The sequence below is a fragment of the Malus sylvestris genome, chromosome 14, assembly GCF_916048215.2.
Source record: "Malus sylvestris chromosome 14, drMalSylv7.2, whole genome shotgun sequence".
NCBI classification, from domain to species: Eukaryota; Viridiplantae; Streptophyta; class Magnoliopsida; order Rosales; family Rosaceae; genus Malus; species Malus sylvestris.
The window spans coordinates 3,889,534-3,909,204 of NC_062273.1; the positions used below are offsets into that span (position 1 = coordinate 3,889,534).

At 35.3% G+C, this 19,671-nt stretch overlaps 1 protein-coding gene across 4 annotated transcripts; it reads left to right on the forward strand.

Annotated features, from left to right (window-relative positions):
- The first annotated feature begins 217 nt into the window (after positions 1-217).
- Positions 218-13,553, forward strand: LOC126600819 (uncharacterized). 4 transcript variants are annotated; one of them, XM_050267473.1, is made up of 28 exons: positions 218-585; positions 737-831; positions 1,481-1,580; positions 1,812-1,916; positions 2,098-2,260; positions 3,864-3,981; positions 4,116-4,178; positions 4,302-4,382; positions 4,529-4,623; positions 4,727-4,877; positions 5,039-5,125; positions 6,063-6,182; positions 6,367-6,495; positions 6,575-6,672; positions 6,779-6,902; positions 7,467-7,574; positions 8,471-8,612; positions 8,795-8,905; positions 8,985-9,057; positions 9,796-9,871; positions 10,468-10,653; positions 10,751-10,861; positions 11,222-11,383; positions 11,495-11,653; positions 11,772-12,005; positions 12,111-12,284; positions 12,512-12,624; positions 12,735-13,553. In XM_050267473.1, exons 1-28 carry the CDS (start codon positions 423-425, stop codon positions 13,276-13,278), a joined length of 3,885 nt encoding a protein of 1,294 aa, XP_050123430.1. In that variant the 5' UTR covers positions 218-422; the 3' UTR covers positions 13,279-13,553. The 4 variants fall into 4 exon arrangements, with proteins under 4 accessions (XP_050123430.1, XP_050123431.1, XP_050123432.1 ...); XM_050267474.1 differs by having other exon boundaries at positions 9,000-9,057; XM_050267475.1 differs by lacking the exons at positions 218-585; positions 737-831; positions 1,481-1,580 and having other exon boundaries at positions 1,812-1,921.
- The last annotated feature ends 6,118 nt before the right edge of the window (positions 13,554-19,671 follow it).

Consider the following 19,671-nt stretch of genomic DNA (forward strand, 5'->3'; position numbering starts at 1 on the left):
CAATAAGCCCAAGAATTGCATGACCCAAATACCGGAAAAAAAAGAAGATAGTTTAACGAAAAACTTCCGATAATGTTCATTTTAATGAAAAATCATATTTTTACACTAAAAAAAATCAATACAGGTACTATTGATTTGTCTTTAAAGTTTTTAAACCATTTTCCTAAAAAAACAAAAAGGGAGAGCAAAAGCTCATTAGAACAGTACATACAACAAAACGAAGTCGTCCTAGCTCTTCTGGGTTCTGTATGCAGATTTCATTTGCCAGAAGCGCTCTTCTGCGATCTTCCATTGACGCCCGGGATCTGAGCGAGCCAAACCCCCGCCTGACTCACCCCGACCCGCATCGACCCGGTGAGTGACTCAGTCCCGTCATTCACCCCGAGTCGCCGTCACCAATTCCACCGCGCATTTCCAGAGAAATGGTGGATCCGGCGAATACGCCACTTGGCAGAATGCTATTGGAGGAGATCACTCCCATTGTCATGGTGCTCCGTACGCCCCTCGTCGAAGAAGCCTGCATCAAGAACGGCCTCACCTTAGTCCAAATACTCAAGCCCTTCTGCGTCTTCAACAACATCGACGGTGAACACCGCCCGCTTATTTCTCACTTCCCTACTAATTTGTGCATTTATATATATGTATGTGTGTGCGTGTGCGTGTGCGTGTGTGTTAGGGTTACTGAGGGTGGAATTTGAGTGGAAATTAAGATTTTTGTGTTTCGGTTTCGGTGCAGTGCCTGTGCGGACTGCGAGTGATCAACCCTACAGGCTTCAGAAGTTCGGATTGCGGTTGTTTTATGAATCGGATATTCGGCAACCGAATTTGGAGGTAATTTTTCGATTGTGCTGTTTGGTTGCTGTGAAAATGTGGGAACTGATAAAAATTGGAGTTTAGGATTTTCATTAAAACTTGGGAAAGTACGAACCTTCACTTCAGTTGGAGTAGGATTGTGTGAGTTAGTTGAAATCCCGGATAATAGATATGCGAAAGCGTCAAAATTTGAGCTATTTTCGCTCAATTTTTCTGGGCTACTAATTTGACTAGTGGATATTAGTAGCCTACTAGGCTGGCCCATATAAACATCTGACTTGATTTTGAAAGCACGGACATTTACCGAGAGATGGGAAAGGGAAAAGGGAAAAAAGGACTATAATTGTTAGATATTTAGTATACAGAGTAAGCATTAGGAAGATACATAAGTTCAAGTTGAAACAATTAGAAGTTCGACTTGTTAAATGTTTAAATGTTCCTCGTTGGTCAGTTCAATCTATTATGTACTTCGTGTTGCTCTGTCCATAATGACATGTTTCTCAGTGAAACAAAAGGAGAAAAAAAAAAGTATCCTGTTGGAGTTTAGGTGGGTTTTGGTGTTTGAATATTAGATCTGTTTTGCACATGCAGTTTTATAGTTAAAGGTTAATTTCCTATTGGATGCCCAACTGTCAGAGCCTGAGATATATTGTTTAACTTCACCTAGGTAGCAAAAGAGAGGTTGAAACAAGTCATAAACCAGGCGGCGGATAAAGATCTTTCTGAATTGTGCTCAGACCTGCCTCAGATTGATAATGCATTATCCAGTAAGTAATATTCCTTATATAGATCCGTGGTTGTCATTCAGCTCTCAAGGGAGTTGTGTTGTACCTAACTAATTTCATTTATTCTTATTTTTAAAATTTATGAAATGGACTGAGCAATTATCTTTCTTAGGCTATTCTATGCACCTGTGGTACTTGTATAATTGAAATTGAAATGAATTCTTTTTTACCCAGATCTACAGCTTTAACAATGATTATGGCTTTCCTTTGCAGTATCGGAATCTGAAGTTCTACCATCATGGTTTCAGTTTTTCAACAAAGTGCTTGTGCATAGCGTCTCTTTTTCAGACCATGAAGCTTTTGATCATCCTGTGGCATGTAAGGTGTTGAAACTTATAAAGAACCTATTCTTTTGCCTATCTAGTTACAATTTTAATGACAAAGCTCAAAAAGTCTGGTCGATGCCGTAGTCATAGAATCATAGTTCTCAAAATGCTGTTTTCTTTTTGGGGTATTGGTTGGGTTCAGTTGTAACTTTATTGTTTGGCTTTACTTGCAGGTCTCGTTGTAGTTTCTTCAAAGGATGATCAACCTATCAACAGATTTGTTGACCTCTTTAACACCAAGAAGTTGCCCTCCCTTCTTACTAATGGGGCAATGGACCCAAAGATTTTGAAGCATTATTTACTAGTGCATGATAAACAAGATGGCCCTTTAGAGAAGTATTTACCTTTCTGGCCCTCTAATCATGTTAAAAAGCAAATAAAGAATCTGCATGGCCCTAAATTTTTTATAACTTTTGGTCAGAACTTAGCAAATTAATTCGTGTACATATTTGACCGAATTTAGTAAATATAGGGAGGTAAGGAACTAAGGGGTATTTTCATACCGTCAAGGTACATGTAGTTGAAACAAGGTAAGACAACGTTGATAATCCAAGTAGTCTTCTTAGTTCTTATTAACTTTATTAGAATTATTGAGCCTCATAATCAAGATGTGCTAGAGTGTTATGGTGGATATCCATATTCAGGATAAGGGTGTCCCTGGTTTGGGTCTGAGGTGCAAAGCTAGTGGGTGGTTTTGATTTATCTTGGGCTCCCTTTGGAGTGTAATCCATGCTTTCTGAAATTCTGGGATTATCAATTGTAAAAATTCTAGAGGTCGCACTTGGTGCGATGGCAAGTGCCTTCGCCCATGAGCGGTAGGTCTCGGGTTCGAGACTTGGGAGCAGCCTCTCCATAAATGGAGGTAAGGCTAGCCGACATTCACCTCTCCCAGACCCTGCGTAAAGCGGGAGCCTTGTGCACTGGGTACGACCTTTATCAATTGTAAAAATTCTGGGAATGTCAGTGTTTGCCTAGAGGTTGTAGCCTCATGCTCATGCAGTCAGTCTTATATACTATTCCTACCAATTTCATGTCTATATTCAGACTCCCAACAAGCTAACAAAATCCTTGAGAGATTTTCTAAAGGATAGAGGTTTGAAACCTTCAGCGTAGGCGGTCCTCTCTTAGGGAAATGGATGATCTTCTCATAAGTAGGATTCATGGTTTTGTTCTGTCATTTATAAGTGTTTTCTGCAATATAATTAGTGAAGGATTGTTGAAAGTCTTAGGTGTTTTTCCAGCTGTTTGTGCTGGTGTTTCTATGTTTTAGCTTTTTAAGTCCTGATTGTTTTCTGTGATCTGGTTTGACCTTCTTGACTAACCTCTTTGTTTATTTCCTTCCTGTGATATTAATACACTCGTTTCTTTATAGTAAAAAAAGGATTGTTCAGTTCCTTATTTATAGTTGGGGTTCAAGTTGGTGGTGGGGAATGGAATATGAGTAGATCTTGGTAGAAGTTTGTCTTGGAGGTGTACATCATAGTCCAAAAAAGACTGTCTCATTGGTGCCTTTTTGCCTTAGAGATGCAGAGTGTATTGGTCATATCTTCCTGCATTGTCCTTTATCACTCATATTTTGGGGGGGGGGGGGGGGGATGTTGCTTTAGGTGTTTGGGATTGTGGGTGTGCTGCCTAGAGATTGCTACTCCTTATTCGGGGAGTCTCATATTGGAGTTAGTTCAAATGAAAGTTTGAATTTTGTGGTGATGTCATGTTTGGCAATTTTGTGAACTCTTTGGATGGAAAGAAACAATAGGATCTTTTATTGTGGCCTTCTTGTTTTTGGATATTTTGTTTCTATTTCCTTGTACTTATTTCTTCTCTTATTTTTTAAAAAAATCTTGTATTTGGATGAAGTCTAATAGAAATAGTAACTTTAGATAATCAAAGTTGACAACAATGGAAAATTGATATTGTTGGATTCTTATTCTTTTTGCAGGGCAACTAAAATTTTAACTGAAATGAGGAGCACTTTTGGCTCTGACTGTCAGTTACTATGCATTAATTCTTCTCAAGATGGTGTGGTTGAACATCAAGATTATCCCTGGGTGCTTTATGTAAGCTATTCTGAAGTCCTCTGTTTTTACCTTGTTCTGCCTTACTTTTCTGTAGGTTTATCTGATGGTATTGTTATATAAAATTGTTAGACGAAGTATAGCTGAGGCTCTATGCTTGTGTATTTTATGAACAGAAATTTGAAGATTTACCTAGTCAACCGCTTCGTTGCTTCCTTAATATTGAGGATATTAATGGGGTAAAGTACTTTTTGTTGCTCACTATCAAATGTTCTTATAATCCTATGTTAGGTTGATAATTAAAATTTTCTGCTGACGTCAGAATTTTTGCCATGATATCCAATTTGTACAAACTGGGACAGATGAAAGACCTGATGCAAGATTTATCAACTAAACACATTATTCCCTACATGGAGCAAAAAATACGTTTGCTCAATCAGCAGGCATGTATCTTGACAATATTTCCTTCAGTTTCTGAGTACTTTACTTTCCAGTGTACAATTGGTCCAATCCTTTCTTTATTTTTACTTTCAGTATTTGCACACTTAAATGTGTAAAACTATATTATGTCTGATTCTGTGGTTTTCAGGTTGCTGCAACAAGGAAAGGTTTTAGGAACCAAATAAAAAATCTATGGTGGAGAAAAGGAAAAGATGATGTGGTGGATTCTCCCAGTGGCCCTACGTATGCTGTACAATAAATTTTATTTCATTATTATTCTGTTACTTAGTGTTCTTTGTTATATCCTTTTATTTTACTAATAGGCAGTTTACATTCCATGTTTTAGGTACACCTTTAACTCCATTGAATCCCAAATTAGAGTTTTGGGTGATTATGCCTTCATGCTACGTGATTATGAACTTGCATTGTCGAATTATCGCCTAATATCCACAGATTACAAGCTTGACAAAGCCTGGAAACGCTATGCTGGCGTACAGGTGGGTTTAATGGCTTCTGGATTCTTTTTTGGATTTTTATTTTACCCCTCTGCTTATGTATTCCTACATTTGATTCTCTCTCTTGGCTAAAAGGTCTTTATTTTGTTGTGTGAATGTTCCCATGGTGTAACAAATCTCACTTATTTCATTTGTTCTTGCAGGAAATGATGGGGCTTGCATATTTCATGTCAGACCAGTCAAGAAAGGATGCAGAGTATTGCATGGAAAACGCATTTACTACCTATTTAGTATGTATATTTTTTATTTTCCTGTTTGGTTTGAGATTAAGGCCTTGTTTGGTATGCATGATTGGATTGGAATAGATAAGACACCATTTGAAAGGTATGTTGAAAGAAGAAATTAAAAAAATTGTGACCAACTTAGAGGTAGGATAAGGATTACCCAAGAAGAAAAGTTATCCATTCTAATCCTCCCAGGATTAGATGGGAGAAGTTTTCGTTGCGTTGAATCCTCTTCTAATCTCCTCACAATGAAAAATCATTCTCATCTACCTTTAATATGCCTTGAATTTAGACAATTAGCCCTTCCAATCCAATCCTTAAACCAAACGAGCCCTGAAACATGTTTGCTACGCCAAAAGCCCTTGAGGAATAGGTATAACATGACATTACCCAATGCCTCTCTCAATCTCAGGGATAAAAGCTTTAGCTAAGGTCATGTAGATACTAGTGAACCAAATTGTAGGTCTGTAGTCCATGACTTGAACAAATGGAGTTTTAGGAATCAAGCATATTTTAATGGCATTAGCGTTCATATCACAACCCCACTCTTAAAATATTCAAAATATTTTGTTAGATGATTAGTCTCTAGTCACAGGCCAACAATCTTGAGAAGCTGTCATGGAAAACCCACCCAACCAAAGGGACTTATCCTTCCATAGTCAAACAGAACTTTACAAGTTTCATCTTTCTTAAAAGGCCTTGCAACCAATAGATTCTCAACAAGCTGCATACTTCAATTACAATTCCATTTTTTCGCTCGATAGATTCTCAGGTTTGCATTTGCATGATTGTTTTGCATTTTTTTCTGGAAAGCGACTGGCTAAATTGGCAAATGTTTGAGGCTGTTGACTTATATTATAATATCCACTTGCTGCTCCCCCATATCTTTCCCTCTGGTTTATCTCTTCCAAATTTCTTACACATTTTTTTGGTATCCAAGCAGAAAGTTGCACCATCTAGCCAGCAAAACGCAACTAGGTGTGGTCTTTGGTGGGTGGAGATGTTGAAGGCACGACATCAGTATAAAGAGGCTGCAACTGTTTACTTCCGTGTTTGTACGGAGGTACTGCTTATTTTTCAATTTAATAAGCCACGAGAACATTTTTCTTACTCCTGAGTCCTGACCAATTCTTTTTTTGGAGCTGCTACATTGTGCTATAATGCTTGAGCAAGGGTCTTACTGCTACCTTTTCAATATAATCAGTTAGGAGGATTTTTTTTCTTATTCCTGACTAATTCTTTGTTAGGAGCCACTATATTCCGCTGTAATGCTTGAGCAAGCGTCTTATTGTTACTTGCTGTCTAGACCACCTATGTTGCACAAATATGGATTTCATCTTGTTCTTTCTGGTGACCGTTACAAGAAATCTGATCAGGTAGCTATTCTTTAGGTTATTCAACTTAACTTAATAAATGCTGCATTTTTTAAAAGATTTCTTGCCTTGAGCCATCCAGGTCAAACATGCAATTCGCACATATAGAGGTGCCATGTCTGTGTATACAGGAACTACGTGGAGCCATATCAAAGACCATGTTCATTTCCATATTGGACAGTAAGTTATATGGACTTTGATGCGGCTTTAATTTGTATGTGGTTTTGTATGCCAGCTTCTTTTCTTACATTCTGTAGCGTTTTTTCATACAATTTCTGTGATTTAGGTGGTATGCTCTTCTTGGGCTATATGATTTGGCAGCAAATCATGTGATGGAGGTCCTGGCCTGTAGTCATCAGTCCAAGAAAACGCAGGAGTTATTCCTGAGAGACTTCCTTCAAATTGTTCAGGTCAGCACTAGTACCCTTTGTATTCTATGCTTGATTGAGGAGAAGGAAAAAGTGCAAGGTCCCTAAAAGTAACTTGTATTTGCTCGAAAAAAAAAGGAAAAATTAACTTTCATTTCAGATCTCAAGGTATAATCTGGTTTGGCTTTGACTTTTTACTTTCATTACCCTGCATTCAGAATGAGTTTAACTTTAATGTCATATTTTTAGAACTTTTAAAACATGTGTACGACTTTTTTTCTTATCCCCACCTAGGGTGGGCTACAATGTTAGGTGATTCTCCACCCACAAATTCTGTAAAGTTAAATATGATCCTGACAGGAAACATAATAACTTCTTAGGCCCTCTGGCATCCACTGACCTATTCAAATTGGTATGGAAGTTTTAGCAAGTTCTGTAGCAAAATTTAGTAGACTGTTAAGGCACCCTTTTATTTTTTGCACTTTTTGCTTACGTTATATTTTTTAGATTAAACAATTAAAATTTCTTAAAAAACTTTTAAGCAATCTACATGACTTCAGCTAGGTTTTGCGGCAAACTAACTGAGGTTTCTCTTGGATTATATAGAAAACAGGGAAAACATTTGAAGTATCAAAGCTTCAATTGCCGGAGATCAATATTTCATCTCTTAGGGTAATTTTTGAGGATCATCGGACCTATGCATCATCTGCAGCTGTAAGTTGTATTTCCTTTCTATCTTATAAATGTTCTATTCAATCCTCCTCCTTTTCTCTCTGTTTCCTTGTTTTTTCAATGACGACTTCCTCCTAATTTTATTATTTCTTTCTCTCATTTGAGCTATTAGTAGGCTGGTAAGTTTAGTTTTAGAATATGAGGATGATGTTCTTATTGGAAATAAGGGTTGTACTCCCTTATGAAAAAAATATATGGATGTTGCTGTTTCAGTAATTTTGTTACAACATTTCAGTGGAACAGAAGTAGTTGGAAATATGCCAGCTCTTGTAAACCTCGAGGGGCTTTCCATGTTAATGCATATATTCCCAGGGTGCATAATGTTTTTGAATGAGGTTACAAATTGTTAAGTGTAGAGATTGCCACTCTGTACAACTAACCAAACTGCCTGAATATGTCTTTTGACATGTGTGACTGTTTTAGTTTTCCTATGCTGCTGCTGGAGTTCTGCTTTTGCAGAACATTGTACAACATTTCAATGAATGTATTGCGACACACACAACATGATTGGGTAAATTAATGATTTACAAATTAACTGTTTGTTCTTTATGGACACATATTCTGTTTTGTAGCCTTACCAAATTGTGTACTGATATTTCGGGAACTTCAAGAAAAGAATTTTGAGAGTGCTGTACAGAAAATTCAATGTGGTAAACATAGTATGATGTACTAATGAGCATGAATTACTCATGAAAACTCACGTAATTTGTGTTTTGATCATAGCCGCCGATAATGCGATCATACCTATTGTATTCCTTTTAACTTATATGTGATGCTTATGAGAAGCTTTTCTTTCTAATGGACTTTCTTGAATGATTCTTTAAGGTGGTTTAGACTGTGGCTTGTAATTGGCATTGTTGTATTTCTAAACATTCCAGGCAAGTGTCAAGGAAAGAATATGGGTCTCCTTAGAGAAGGAAATGATTCCAAATTTGTCCACTGCCAGAACTAATTGGTTGGAGTTACAATCAAAGCTTATCCCAAAGAAGTACAAAGAGTCAAATGTTTGTGTTGCAGGAGGTATGAACACGAACAATATATGAAGTTGCATGATTAGTACTTTATATATTAAATTGCATCCTTCTAAGGATTAATGCACATCCTTCTTTTCATTGATATTGAAGACAGAGTATGTTGTAGGGCTATTATACGCTCAGTTGATATACATTTCTTGATATTTTGTTCTTCATTACCATATGCAGAAGCTGTCAGGGTTGATATTGAATTAAAAAATCCGTTGCAAATCCCCCTCCCCTTGTCTAGTGTTTCCCTATTATGCGAGCTTTCTGCTGGCTCTGATGAAATGAAATCCGGTAACCACCCCACAGAAACACAAATTAACTCTTCAAGTTGATTCTTGGCAAGAACATTTCACAATCATTGGCTGATCAGTTTTTGATGATGCAGATGCAAGTAGCTCGTTAGCGGAGATTCAGGATGGAGAATCTACTAGTTTAATTCATAGGTGTGTACATGGCTGTTTATAATTGCTTTCAGTATTGTCAAAGGCATTGGTGAGGCACTGAGTGCAATGCAACTCTAAAATGCCTTTGGGCCACTACTTTCAGCATCTTATCAATGGCTTCTCTTGCATTACTGGGCATGAGCTGTTTTGTTGATGGATGGATAGTTTTTCTTTTTACTGGGAATACTTACTAGCCAAAGTTATCTTTAATTGACTCTGTAAGCTCTCAATCAAGACAATCACTGAAAGTTTGAGGAGTTCCTTTGGAGAGAAATCTCATGTTTCCATTCCTCTTCTCCTTTTGGCAAGACTTGTATCAACCTGTAGTAATATTATCATTCACGTGGCTGTCTGCATGCCTTTATATTACACAACTAGTTGATTTTTATATTTTATTAGTTTTTAATATGGACCAGTTTGTTGTGTTTATAAAATGAGTTTTGGCTTTGCTAAGTTTGGGCCTTAGAGTGGGGCTTGTGGGCTTCACTATTGCATGATTTTACCGGATTTTAGGCTTCCCCATGGGCTGCTTAATAAGTCAGCCTATTTGGGGCTTAACCATAACCAGTGTATATTTCTTGTTGTAGAACTTTATGTCCTTAAGGCTTACTCTTAAATGCTTTGATAATTACGCTTTGGCTTTGAAAACATTCATTACTTGTCTATATCAATATCCCTATCTCGGTTCTTATCATGTTTGCACCTGCTAAGGTGGATTTGTTTGCTTAATTTTTGCAGGGATGTGAACTTTGAGAGTTCTTTATTTTCTTTGTCTGATGTTGACTTTTCATTAGCAGGAGGTGAAACAATTGTGGTGAGTACTTCATTTGAGTTGTTAAAGTATTGCAGAATGAAGTGTAATAAGATCATCCATAAATTTAAAGTAATTATGACCCTTTTCTTTCCTTTTGCAAAATTTTAGAATCACATAGTACTAGAAATATTTTGATGTTTCTTAGTCTATGGAGTCATTGGAGTATGAATTAATTTGCGTCTGCTTGATCCATGCTTATGATAGAAAGTCGCTTGTGATTGAAACTGACAAAAGTAGGTGGTTATGCTACTAAAATTTAATAAATGTTTTTATACTTCTCATTCCTAACTTGATATGAAACTTTGTACTGATAGAAAAATAGAGCTGAATTGTTATTATATGTCGTTAAACGTCTTTTCTTCCTTCTTTTTTTTCCTGTGTACTTCCTGTGCGCATTGTGCCAACTTCAGTTGTTTATTTTTTCAAAGACATTATTTCTTATTTGAGATCTATTTTACATGTCTGTGGTTATCCTTTCTGTTTGAAAAGTATAGTCAAACTTATTTCCCATGCCACATTTTATAAACATATCTTGTTCACAAATTCATTATTATACTTCTTGAATTCTGCTTATTGTCAGTTCCTGTTCCTTTCAGGTGCAACTAACGGTTACTCCTAGAGTAGAAGGCATTTTACAGATTGTTGGTGTAAAGTGGAAATTGTCAGGCTCTGTTGTTGGCTTCCATAAATTTGACACTAACCCCTTGAAGAAGATATGCAGAAAGCAAATACAGAAGGCGAAGCATCCTCATTGTGATAATTTAAAGTTTGCAGTTGTTAAGGTGCTTGCCCCCACCTCCTATTCTTTCCACTTTCAGAATTCTGCAATGACTATGTTTGGGCATCCATTTCTTCTAACTATCTTCTTTCCTGTGTCAGAGTGTACCAAAGCTTGAGGGTGTCATTCATCCACTACCTAAAAGGGCATATACAGGAGATTTACGGCATCTTGTGTTGGAGTTGAAGAACAAATCTGAATTTGCTGTGAAGGTATGGTCGATTGCACTCACTTATGGTCTCAATGTATAATCAGGTAGTTGGTTTATTCGTGTATGTTTTTGTGAGTGTATCTTGCATTGTATTAACTTTTATGAAATGTTTATTTGCTATTCATTGTTAAGGATGTAGTATAGGTGGTCGGCTTGAACTTTGCCTGATCGCTTTGCCATACAGGATTGTCATGTACTCGATGCCATTGCATGAGCTAATGCTTATACACTGTTACATTCATGGTCTTGAACAGTAGATATAGCCCGAGCTTTCCTTTATGTCAGGCAGGGACTAACCATATAAATTGATGCATACAATCTGTTTAATGTGCTTATATGTTATGGCCTGATATTCTTGCAGAATCTGAAAATGAATATTAGTCATCCTAGATTCTTGAATCTTGGAAAGCGAGAAAGTTTGAACACCGAGTTTCCTGCTTGCTTAGAAAAGAAAAGTTCTGATCAGTCTGCTGAACATGCTAACCTTAATGATGTTTCTCATGCCCTGTTTCTATTTCCTGAGGTCAGCATCCAAATTATCCCGATTTGTATCTTTATATGGTTTGTTATGAAGCTGTAATTTTCCAGTTTCTGGTCTTATAGTGTTTAATGTTTATGTTTTTCTGTACTTCAGGACACTATTATTCAAGGGGAAACACCATTATTGTGGCCTCTTTGGTTTCGGGCAGCTGTTCCTGGGAACATTTCCCTGTACATAACAATATATTATGAGATGAGTGATATTTCAAGCACCATGAGATTTCGCACTTTACGCATGCATTACAATTTGCAGGTGTGTGGATCATTGTCAATTGTGAAAGTTTCTTGATTTGACCCACTTTTCTAAGAAGTATCTTCAAATATATTGATTTGAATATATCAATGATCAATATTAACATTCATTTTCACAGGTATTGCCGTCATTGGACGTGTCATTCCTTATCAGTCCTTGTCCATCAAGATTGCAAGAGTTTCTTGTGCGCATGGATGTTGTCAACAAGACAAGCTCTGAAAGTTTCCAAATTCATCAGTTGTCATCTGTTGGGAACCAATGGGAAATCTCACTACTTCAACCTGTTGATGCCATCTTTCCTTCACAATCTTTAACACCTCATCAAGCATTGTCATGCTTCTTCAGGCTCAAGGTTCGTGAAGATGCTGAAACTGTGGTCCTATCTTTTTACAGAATTTCTCCACCCCTACCCTACCCCACCCCTCTCTCTTTCTAATGAATGAAATTTTGGATTCAGAGTTGTGGGAAATCATCAACTTCTGAAGACGAGAAATCTTTCCATTCCCGACTTCAGGGAACTGATTTGAGATTGGGTACTCAGGGCAGTAATGGACCACGTTTTGATATAGCTAGCTCTCCCCTGGCAGATTTCCACCGCTCTGAAAGACTGCACCAGGAAGTTTTAGATAAGGTTGATATATTCTTGCTCTATATAACTATCTTTTTTGGTTCACTATTACTCATCACATCGCTTTGATTTGGTTGTTTTGACTTGTAAATCACCATGTGTTGAAGGGGAAACTAAATTTTATGCATCGGAACATATACAAGTCATGACCCAGTAACTTATGCTTTTGTGCACTGTTGATGCTTCTCAGCATTATTTTAATTTGACCCGTTTCTTTTTGTATGGATTAGGGAGACACTAATCCGGTTGACTTCATATTGATTTCCTGGCCTCTGAAGAATGACATTAATCCTGAGGTTTCTGAGCCACCGCATCTTTTTTCTCATCATGCATGTTACTGCAGGTAAGTTTTGTTTCAAGATGAATATTTTCTCGCTTTCTTTACTTTAACTTTGTAGTTTCTTGTTTTAATATTATGTTAGGCTGACATCTATTTTGGCATTTAATTTACAGTACTGCGACCACAAGTCCTATATCATGGCTAGTGGACGGACCTCGAACCTTATACCATAACTTCTCTGCTTCTTTTTGTGAAATAAATCTTAGCATGACTGTATACAACGCATCGGATGTGGTTGCATCTGTACGCATAAACACCTCGGACTCCAGTACTAGCGATCATTTAAGTGATGCAACTCCAGTTCTACCTGCGACGTCTTCTGGCAACCAAGATGGATGGCATGACCTCTCACCAGTGACTGACATCAAAGTGACTTCCGATGCCCTTGGATCCCGGGCCAGTAAGTCAATTCCCGTGGAGAGCGTCTCCCCATTTATTTGGTCCGGGTCAAGCTCGACTAGAGTCCAACTTGATCCCATGTCAAGAACTGAAATTCCTCTTCAAGTTTGTGTATTCTCTCCCGGGACATATGATCTGTCGAGCTATCTTTTGCATTGGAATCTTTTACTTTCTAATGATCAAGAAAATCGGGATAGGTCGTCTTCTGGGACGTGCCAGGGATATCCGTATTACCTTACTGTACTCCAGTCGGATTAAATTCTTTCTTTCATTTCTACGCCCTCCATAACGACGAGTGTACTGTGTTTTGTATCTTTGGCCTGTAAATTATTATACGATCGCGATGTATCTCTTGTATTTTCATTTTTTTTTGTGTTAGCACTAGCAGTAGGAATTATGAAAGGGTTAGGAGATTTACAAAGATGATATCAAATTTGTTTTTGGCTCTCTGAATAATTAGAGCAGTGAATGTTTAGTGGTGTATTCAGAAATCAATATACGTGAATGAATGGTCATTTTTTGAGTATAAACAATCCGTCCCTTGATGTTTCGATTATGTACCTGAGATTTCCGGAACGAGATATTAAGCGACGGACGAGCACCGTGAATTGTTGTGCGGTCTGCTCATTTTCTCTTCTGCACAATAAGTCCTGGCCATCAAAAGAGAATCAAAAGACGAGAAAAAACACAGATGTGCAGAAAGAAAAAGGTAGCGGGTGGAAATTATTTTCCATTGGTAATCTCCGTAAAAATACTTGTGTAACATGTACCGATGAAGTACTTATAGCGGGTACAATATTTGCGATTTCATAAGCCAATAACGCAATTAGAGTATTTCCAAGACTAACGCTAAACCTTCTGTTAAACTAGCAAGCTATTCAGTTTTACTTTTTATCTCTAACAACTCTCTGCTTTAACAAACTTTAAATATTTTATTCTTAACAATTGTAACTCAAACCACTCATTTTCTAAAGTGCGGTTCGTGATTACGAAAATTGCTTAACAATTTTTTTTTTTTTAAATTATGAGTCAAAAACAAGAAAGCAGATGTTTATCCAAAAGCATTTATTTATTTATGGGAGTTTTAACGAAAAGGGTCTGAAACTATTCATTCTTAATTATAAGGACATTTTATGTATGAAAGGTCCATAATGGATCAAGTACTTTTCTTTATTTACTCTTATGCCATTACAGCGGGGTCCACAAAGATGTTGACATTTATGTCTGGGAATACATTATTTTATATTATGCTATTAAACTTATGCTAATTTTACAGCTAGCTCTTCAGGCTTCCATCATGTTGTCGATGTTATGCAGCTCTTCTTCTGACAAATTATTCCAATATTGTTCATCGCCTTCTACTAGCTCCGCATCTCTTTCTCTATCTTCTTTCACCTTGTAATATATTTCCGCTGTTTCTTCTTTGAAATTTTGGGGCTTCCAATAAGGCTGATGACTGATTCTTGTCTTGCTGTAAATATACATCTCTTCTTCTTCTGCTACTAGTACCATGTCATACCTAAAATCTTCAAACTCATCTAAAGCAAACATATGGATCCATATAAATTTTAAAATATCTTTGTATGAAGGAGTCCACCTATACGAGGAGATAGAGTTTAGTCTAGAGGACTCTTCATTGATCATGGCTATATGCCTAGCTTTCTCCTTATGCATACATACATACCAATCTGGAGGACTACTAATAAAACTTATGCAAATTTCCTTCCACCTTTCTAGATAATCTTCTGCTAGTTTTATAAGTTTTTCAGGAAATGATTCTAGTTGTGAAATATGGTTAATAAATATTTTATCGAGATAACCAAACTCTAATAGTAAGGCAAGGGTAACTTCTACCACATTATGTTTTTCCTGACGCTCATAACTAAAATGCCATGATTTAAAATCTCTCATGTTAATCCTAGCCACAGCTACGCTAACCTCTGGTTTACAAATACAATTCTCTGTACTACCACAAAGACATGAAGGATACATCTTTGTAATAATATTCATCCCTGGTTTTGGATCAAAGATGGACTGATACAAGGTGCATTGTAATTGTAATTGTAACTTTTTCATGGACTGTGATGCTCTGCTCAGGATCTCATTTTGCATATCTGTTGGCATTATTCTTAGTTTCGCCTTTGAAATTTTTTCTAATAAGACATCATTTAATATTAAGTCTGAAGATATATTCCTAAGAAAACTTTCATATTTTTCTTGTTTTTCTTTGTCACTCAGAACCTGATACTGATCATTACTTTGATGTTGCTCCATTTCAACGTCTTATTCTAAGAGCTCAATCTTAATTTCTTCTATGGGCTCATTAGCCTCTTGTTCTATGGGTTCAATAGCCTCTTTTTCTTTATTCTTATGATGATCAATTTCTAAACCTATTTTTAATTCTCTTTTCAAGGTGTCACTTGCATTTTGCTGCATTCTAAGAGATTGGAGTTCTTGGTTCATTTTGGTAAACTTACCAAGTAATGACTCATGGTCCTTAGAAATGGCTTGAAGGTTGTGCTCAAGAGAATGAATATGCTGCTGGTTTTGGTGGAAATTAAAATTAAAGCTATCAAACTCTTGTTCTAAGGCTCTAATTAATTTTTCATGACCTAACCTCATGCTTGGCTGCTTAATTTGGATATTCCAGAAATTATCTAAGAGAACCTGCTGCCTATCAGAAAGCCCTGGTACCCTTGACCTATATCTCAGAGTTGGATTTCTGATTCCTTCAACAATATTGTCATTAAAGCTGAACGTAGGTACTGGTGGTGATGCTAGTCTGCTCATGCTATTTTGAAATCCACTGAATGGTGGAGGTTGATGGTGTATCATCATGCCATTGAAAGAAACTCTTCTGCCTTGCAGCCTTGTGCTATTTGCTGTTGATGGTCCATGATATTCCATACCTTTTCAACAAATTAATCTTGATAAGATATCAGCTAATGTATTGTTATTACCTTTTATATGTTCAAAAATTGGTTTAAAACCATTTCCTGTAATTGAATCAACAAAATTAACCCATCTTCGGGCTGCCTGTTTATTAGCATGTATCTTGTTATAATGAGAAACTATATTTTGACAATCTATTCTAATCGTAAATACTTCATTATGTAAAAATAAAGAAAATGCTTCAAGTGAATTAATTATCCCTATAATTTCTAAATTGTTGATGGTAATCTTGACTGGATATCACTAAACTTTCCTGAGGAATATCTACAAACTTGTTCGTCAGACTTTGGAGACTCCCTATGCTTTTTTTGGTATATTATACATGCCCATCCTAATGATGAAGCATCTGTTTCAACTATCATATACATGTTGAATTCTAGGTCCTATAGCAATATCATTTTTCTTCGAATGCTTTTGCCATTCATTCCAAATCTTTTCATCTATTGGTCCTTTTATTTTTGTTATATAAGTATCTAATAAATTAATATCACTAATTCTACTTGTTCTTCCTAAATATTTAAAGAAATCTGTTGTATACTCAGCTATTTACTGTAAATCGCAAATTTGTAATTGTTCTAAATTTCTAATTGCTCTTATTTGTTCTTGTTCGCTTCTGCCATCTAACCTATTATGAATCAAAGTAACAAAACCATTAATATTGAAATGTGTTTTAGCTGCCTGATGCTGTTCTGGATTTTGGACTTTCCATGATTGGAAATAATAAAAAACTAAACCATCCAAAGTATGTTCAAAGTAATCTAACATGTTTTGTGAATTACTAAAATCTAATATTAATGCTGCATGTATGCAGCCTTTTCCCCATCTCTCAATTGTTTTTTCCCAATCTTGTGGATCTACATTATCTAAATTTAATATATTACCAGCTATATTAGTTTGTTCTAACCCTCTCAAATATGGAATCCTATTTTTTCTAGGTTTTATCATACTTTCTTCCATATAGTCTACTTTTGCTTTTTCATTATATTGTTCATTTGTTTGTCTCAAAAATTGTTGATCGGTTCTGCTTGCGTGTCCTGGATTTTCTACTCCTGATGTACTACTTTCTTCTACTGGATTACATTTTGCTTTCAATTCTAATAAATTATTATATTCTTTTGATCCTAAAATGAGTTCTACTTCTATTTCTAAGATTAAAATTTTCATTTCTTCGTCTGAAATTTTATGTAGTCCTAAATCATATGTTTTATATTTTTCCAAATATTGTTCTTCATCTAAATGATCAATATCTTTTATAAGTTTATCTACAATATGATCAAAATTTTGTTCAACTAAATTAATATCTAAATTATCAAAAGCCATATGTATACTTTCATTTTCAATTTCACTCTCATCTTCTTCTATTTTTTTTAGTTGCTTATAATTACTAAACCTAATTATTACTTGACCTGTACTAGTTTCATATATTTGTACTTTATCTGGTTGTCTATTTTGTGCTACTTGTAAATTAGGCAATGTCCACTGAGTTCCTTCTAAAAAGCTATTATCTACGGGTTTTGCTTCTATCATATTTACATGTTTACTGCCAAATGTTTGAACTAAATTTTGAAACTCTGAATTAGACTTATGATTATATCTATCAGACACTTTACCTATATACATTAAGCTAATATACAAAATTTTATACTCTCCTTTCATATTATAATTTTTTGTTCTTATGCTCACTTTAATATATTTACTAAATTCATTAATTGTCATAACATAATTTGGAATACAACCTATGACTGCTAAGTTTGAACTTAAGTCTACTTCAGTTGTTGCTATTACTGCTTGTTGGTGATTATCCCATCTATCATCATATATGTATACTAAAGCTTTTGTACCTACTTGTGCTCTGGTTAATCCTGCTATTTCAATTAATATTATTCCTATATGAATCTGACTAAAATGTGATTTTCTCAAATGAGTAACTGCTTCTTTACTAATTAGATTAAGTATGACTTCTTTATCAATACAACTAATTTCATGTTGACTGATGCTGCTTACAATTCCACTTCTGTTTTCAAATAAACCTAATTGATACAAGTTATATTTATTTTTCTGTGTTTTCTCAAAACCTCTTCGAATAAATTCTTGTGCTTCTTCTTCATTTGGATAAATATCTTCCGCTCTAACTACTTCTTTTCCTTTTTTCTTAAAGAGTTCCATTTTCTATTATAAAAAAGATTTAGCTTAGGTCTTTTATTATTATTTGCACTCAAAGTTAAATTTTCTAATTTATCTAGCAAAGATGGTAGAAGTGATGAAGATGCGTTATGTAAAACTTGGTTTATTTCTGCTATTTGTTCTTCAACTTGATCTAATTTTTCAGCTAAACTTAAAACTAATTGGATAATCAAATTATTTTGCCTACTGGGAATATTACTACTGGATACTTGTGTTGAAAAATCTGTTAATCCTACTGGTTCTTTATCTAATTTACTAATTTCTTTCAAAGCTTGAATATATTTTCTGCTAGTTCTAAAATCTGTCATTAAACTAATAATTTATCTATTTTATTATGCAACTTATCTACTTGTTCGCTCAACTCCTTTTGTACGAATTGAATTTTTTGAACTTCTAATTTTAGTTGTTCAACTATTTCTAATGACCTAAGTTCTACTTGCTTTGACTTATTATCTATGAGGTCAACAAGCTCTTTTATCTCTCTTTTGCTAGGAAACTTTTGAATATTTTTATTATTATCTTCTAACTGAGATGTAATATAATCTAAATTTTGTCTAATTATCTTTATGGAATTTTTCTGAAAATGTTCTAACAACTGGTTTAACAAATGATTATTCTTATTATTTTCTAATTTTATATTTTCTGCTTGACTAATAATAAGATCTACAATACTATTGGTTTGCGGATTTTCTTTACTGTGCAAAATATGATTATGCTTTCTTGATGGAAAATAACAAACTAAACTATTTTGGTCTAAAGTTATTTTTCTTTTTTGAGGTTCACTAATTTCTAAATTAAGATAATCTATCATAAACTACAGTCTACCATTCTCTAGAGTTACAGCTAACTGGTTTCTTAAAAACTCTCTTTCTTCTCTCAAGGTCTCTAAAGCTTGATCTGTTGTTCTTTTTGCTTCTAAAACTTTATGCTGCACTTCTGTGTTATTACGAATAAATGAAGGATGTTCAAGATAGCAAAGATAAAACTTTTGTTTCTTCAAAGAACTGATAATTCTTTTGGATATATATGTTAATCTTCTCTTTATGCTAGTTATAGTTGGATGTCTGGGACAATAAATACCTGGTAATTGTGGTTGACAGGGTCTATAGGGATAATAATATCTGTTGTTCATACACAATAAACAAATATGATATCAATTGTATCAATGACTCCTCAAGGTACTTTACTATTATGCTTATATTATTAAAATGCTAAACTTGGCTCTGATACCAAATTCGAACAGCATGCTCGGTTAAATAGTTGGATAACCATTATAACAACTAGACATAGAACCTTGCACATGAAACTCGACATGTTTCAGCATGACGGCCACTCACAGTACAAGTATAAAGCCTTAACGGCTGAACTCAGAGGTACGAAGAACTCAGAGGTACCCTGGTTAATGTCCAGTTATTTGTATGGCAAACATTCAACTATAACAGAGTACTTGAACAAAGTATGATCGTCAGTTTAGCATGTTAATAATATAACCACAATAGTGTTTCCCTGTTTTGA

Bases quoted from the DNA above. Each gene is read 5' to 3' on its own strand.
- LOC126600819 (XM_050267473.1), top strand. From the start codon at position 423: ATGGTGGATCCGGCGAATACGCCACTTGGCAGAATGCTATTGGAGGAG. The intron at 12,006-12,110 runs GTTCGTGAAGAT...TTTTGGATTCAG, and splicing joins CATGCTTCTTCAGGCTCAAG to AGTTGTGGGAAATCATCAAC. The intron at 12,285-12,511 runs GTTGATATATTC...TGTATGGATTAG, and splicing joins ACCAGGAAGTTTTAGATAAG to GGAGACACTAATCCGGTTGA.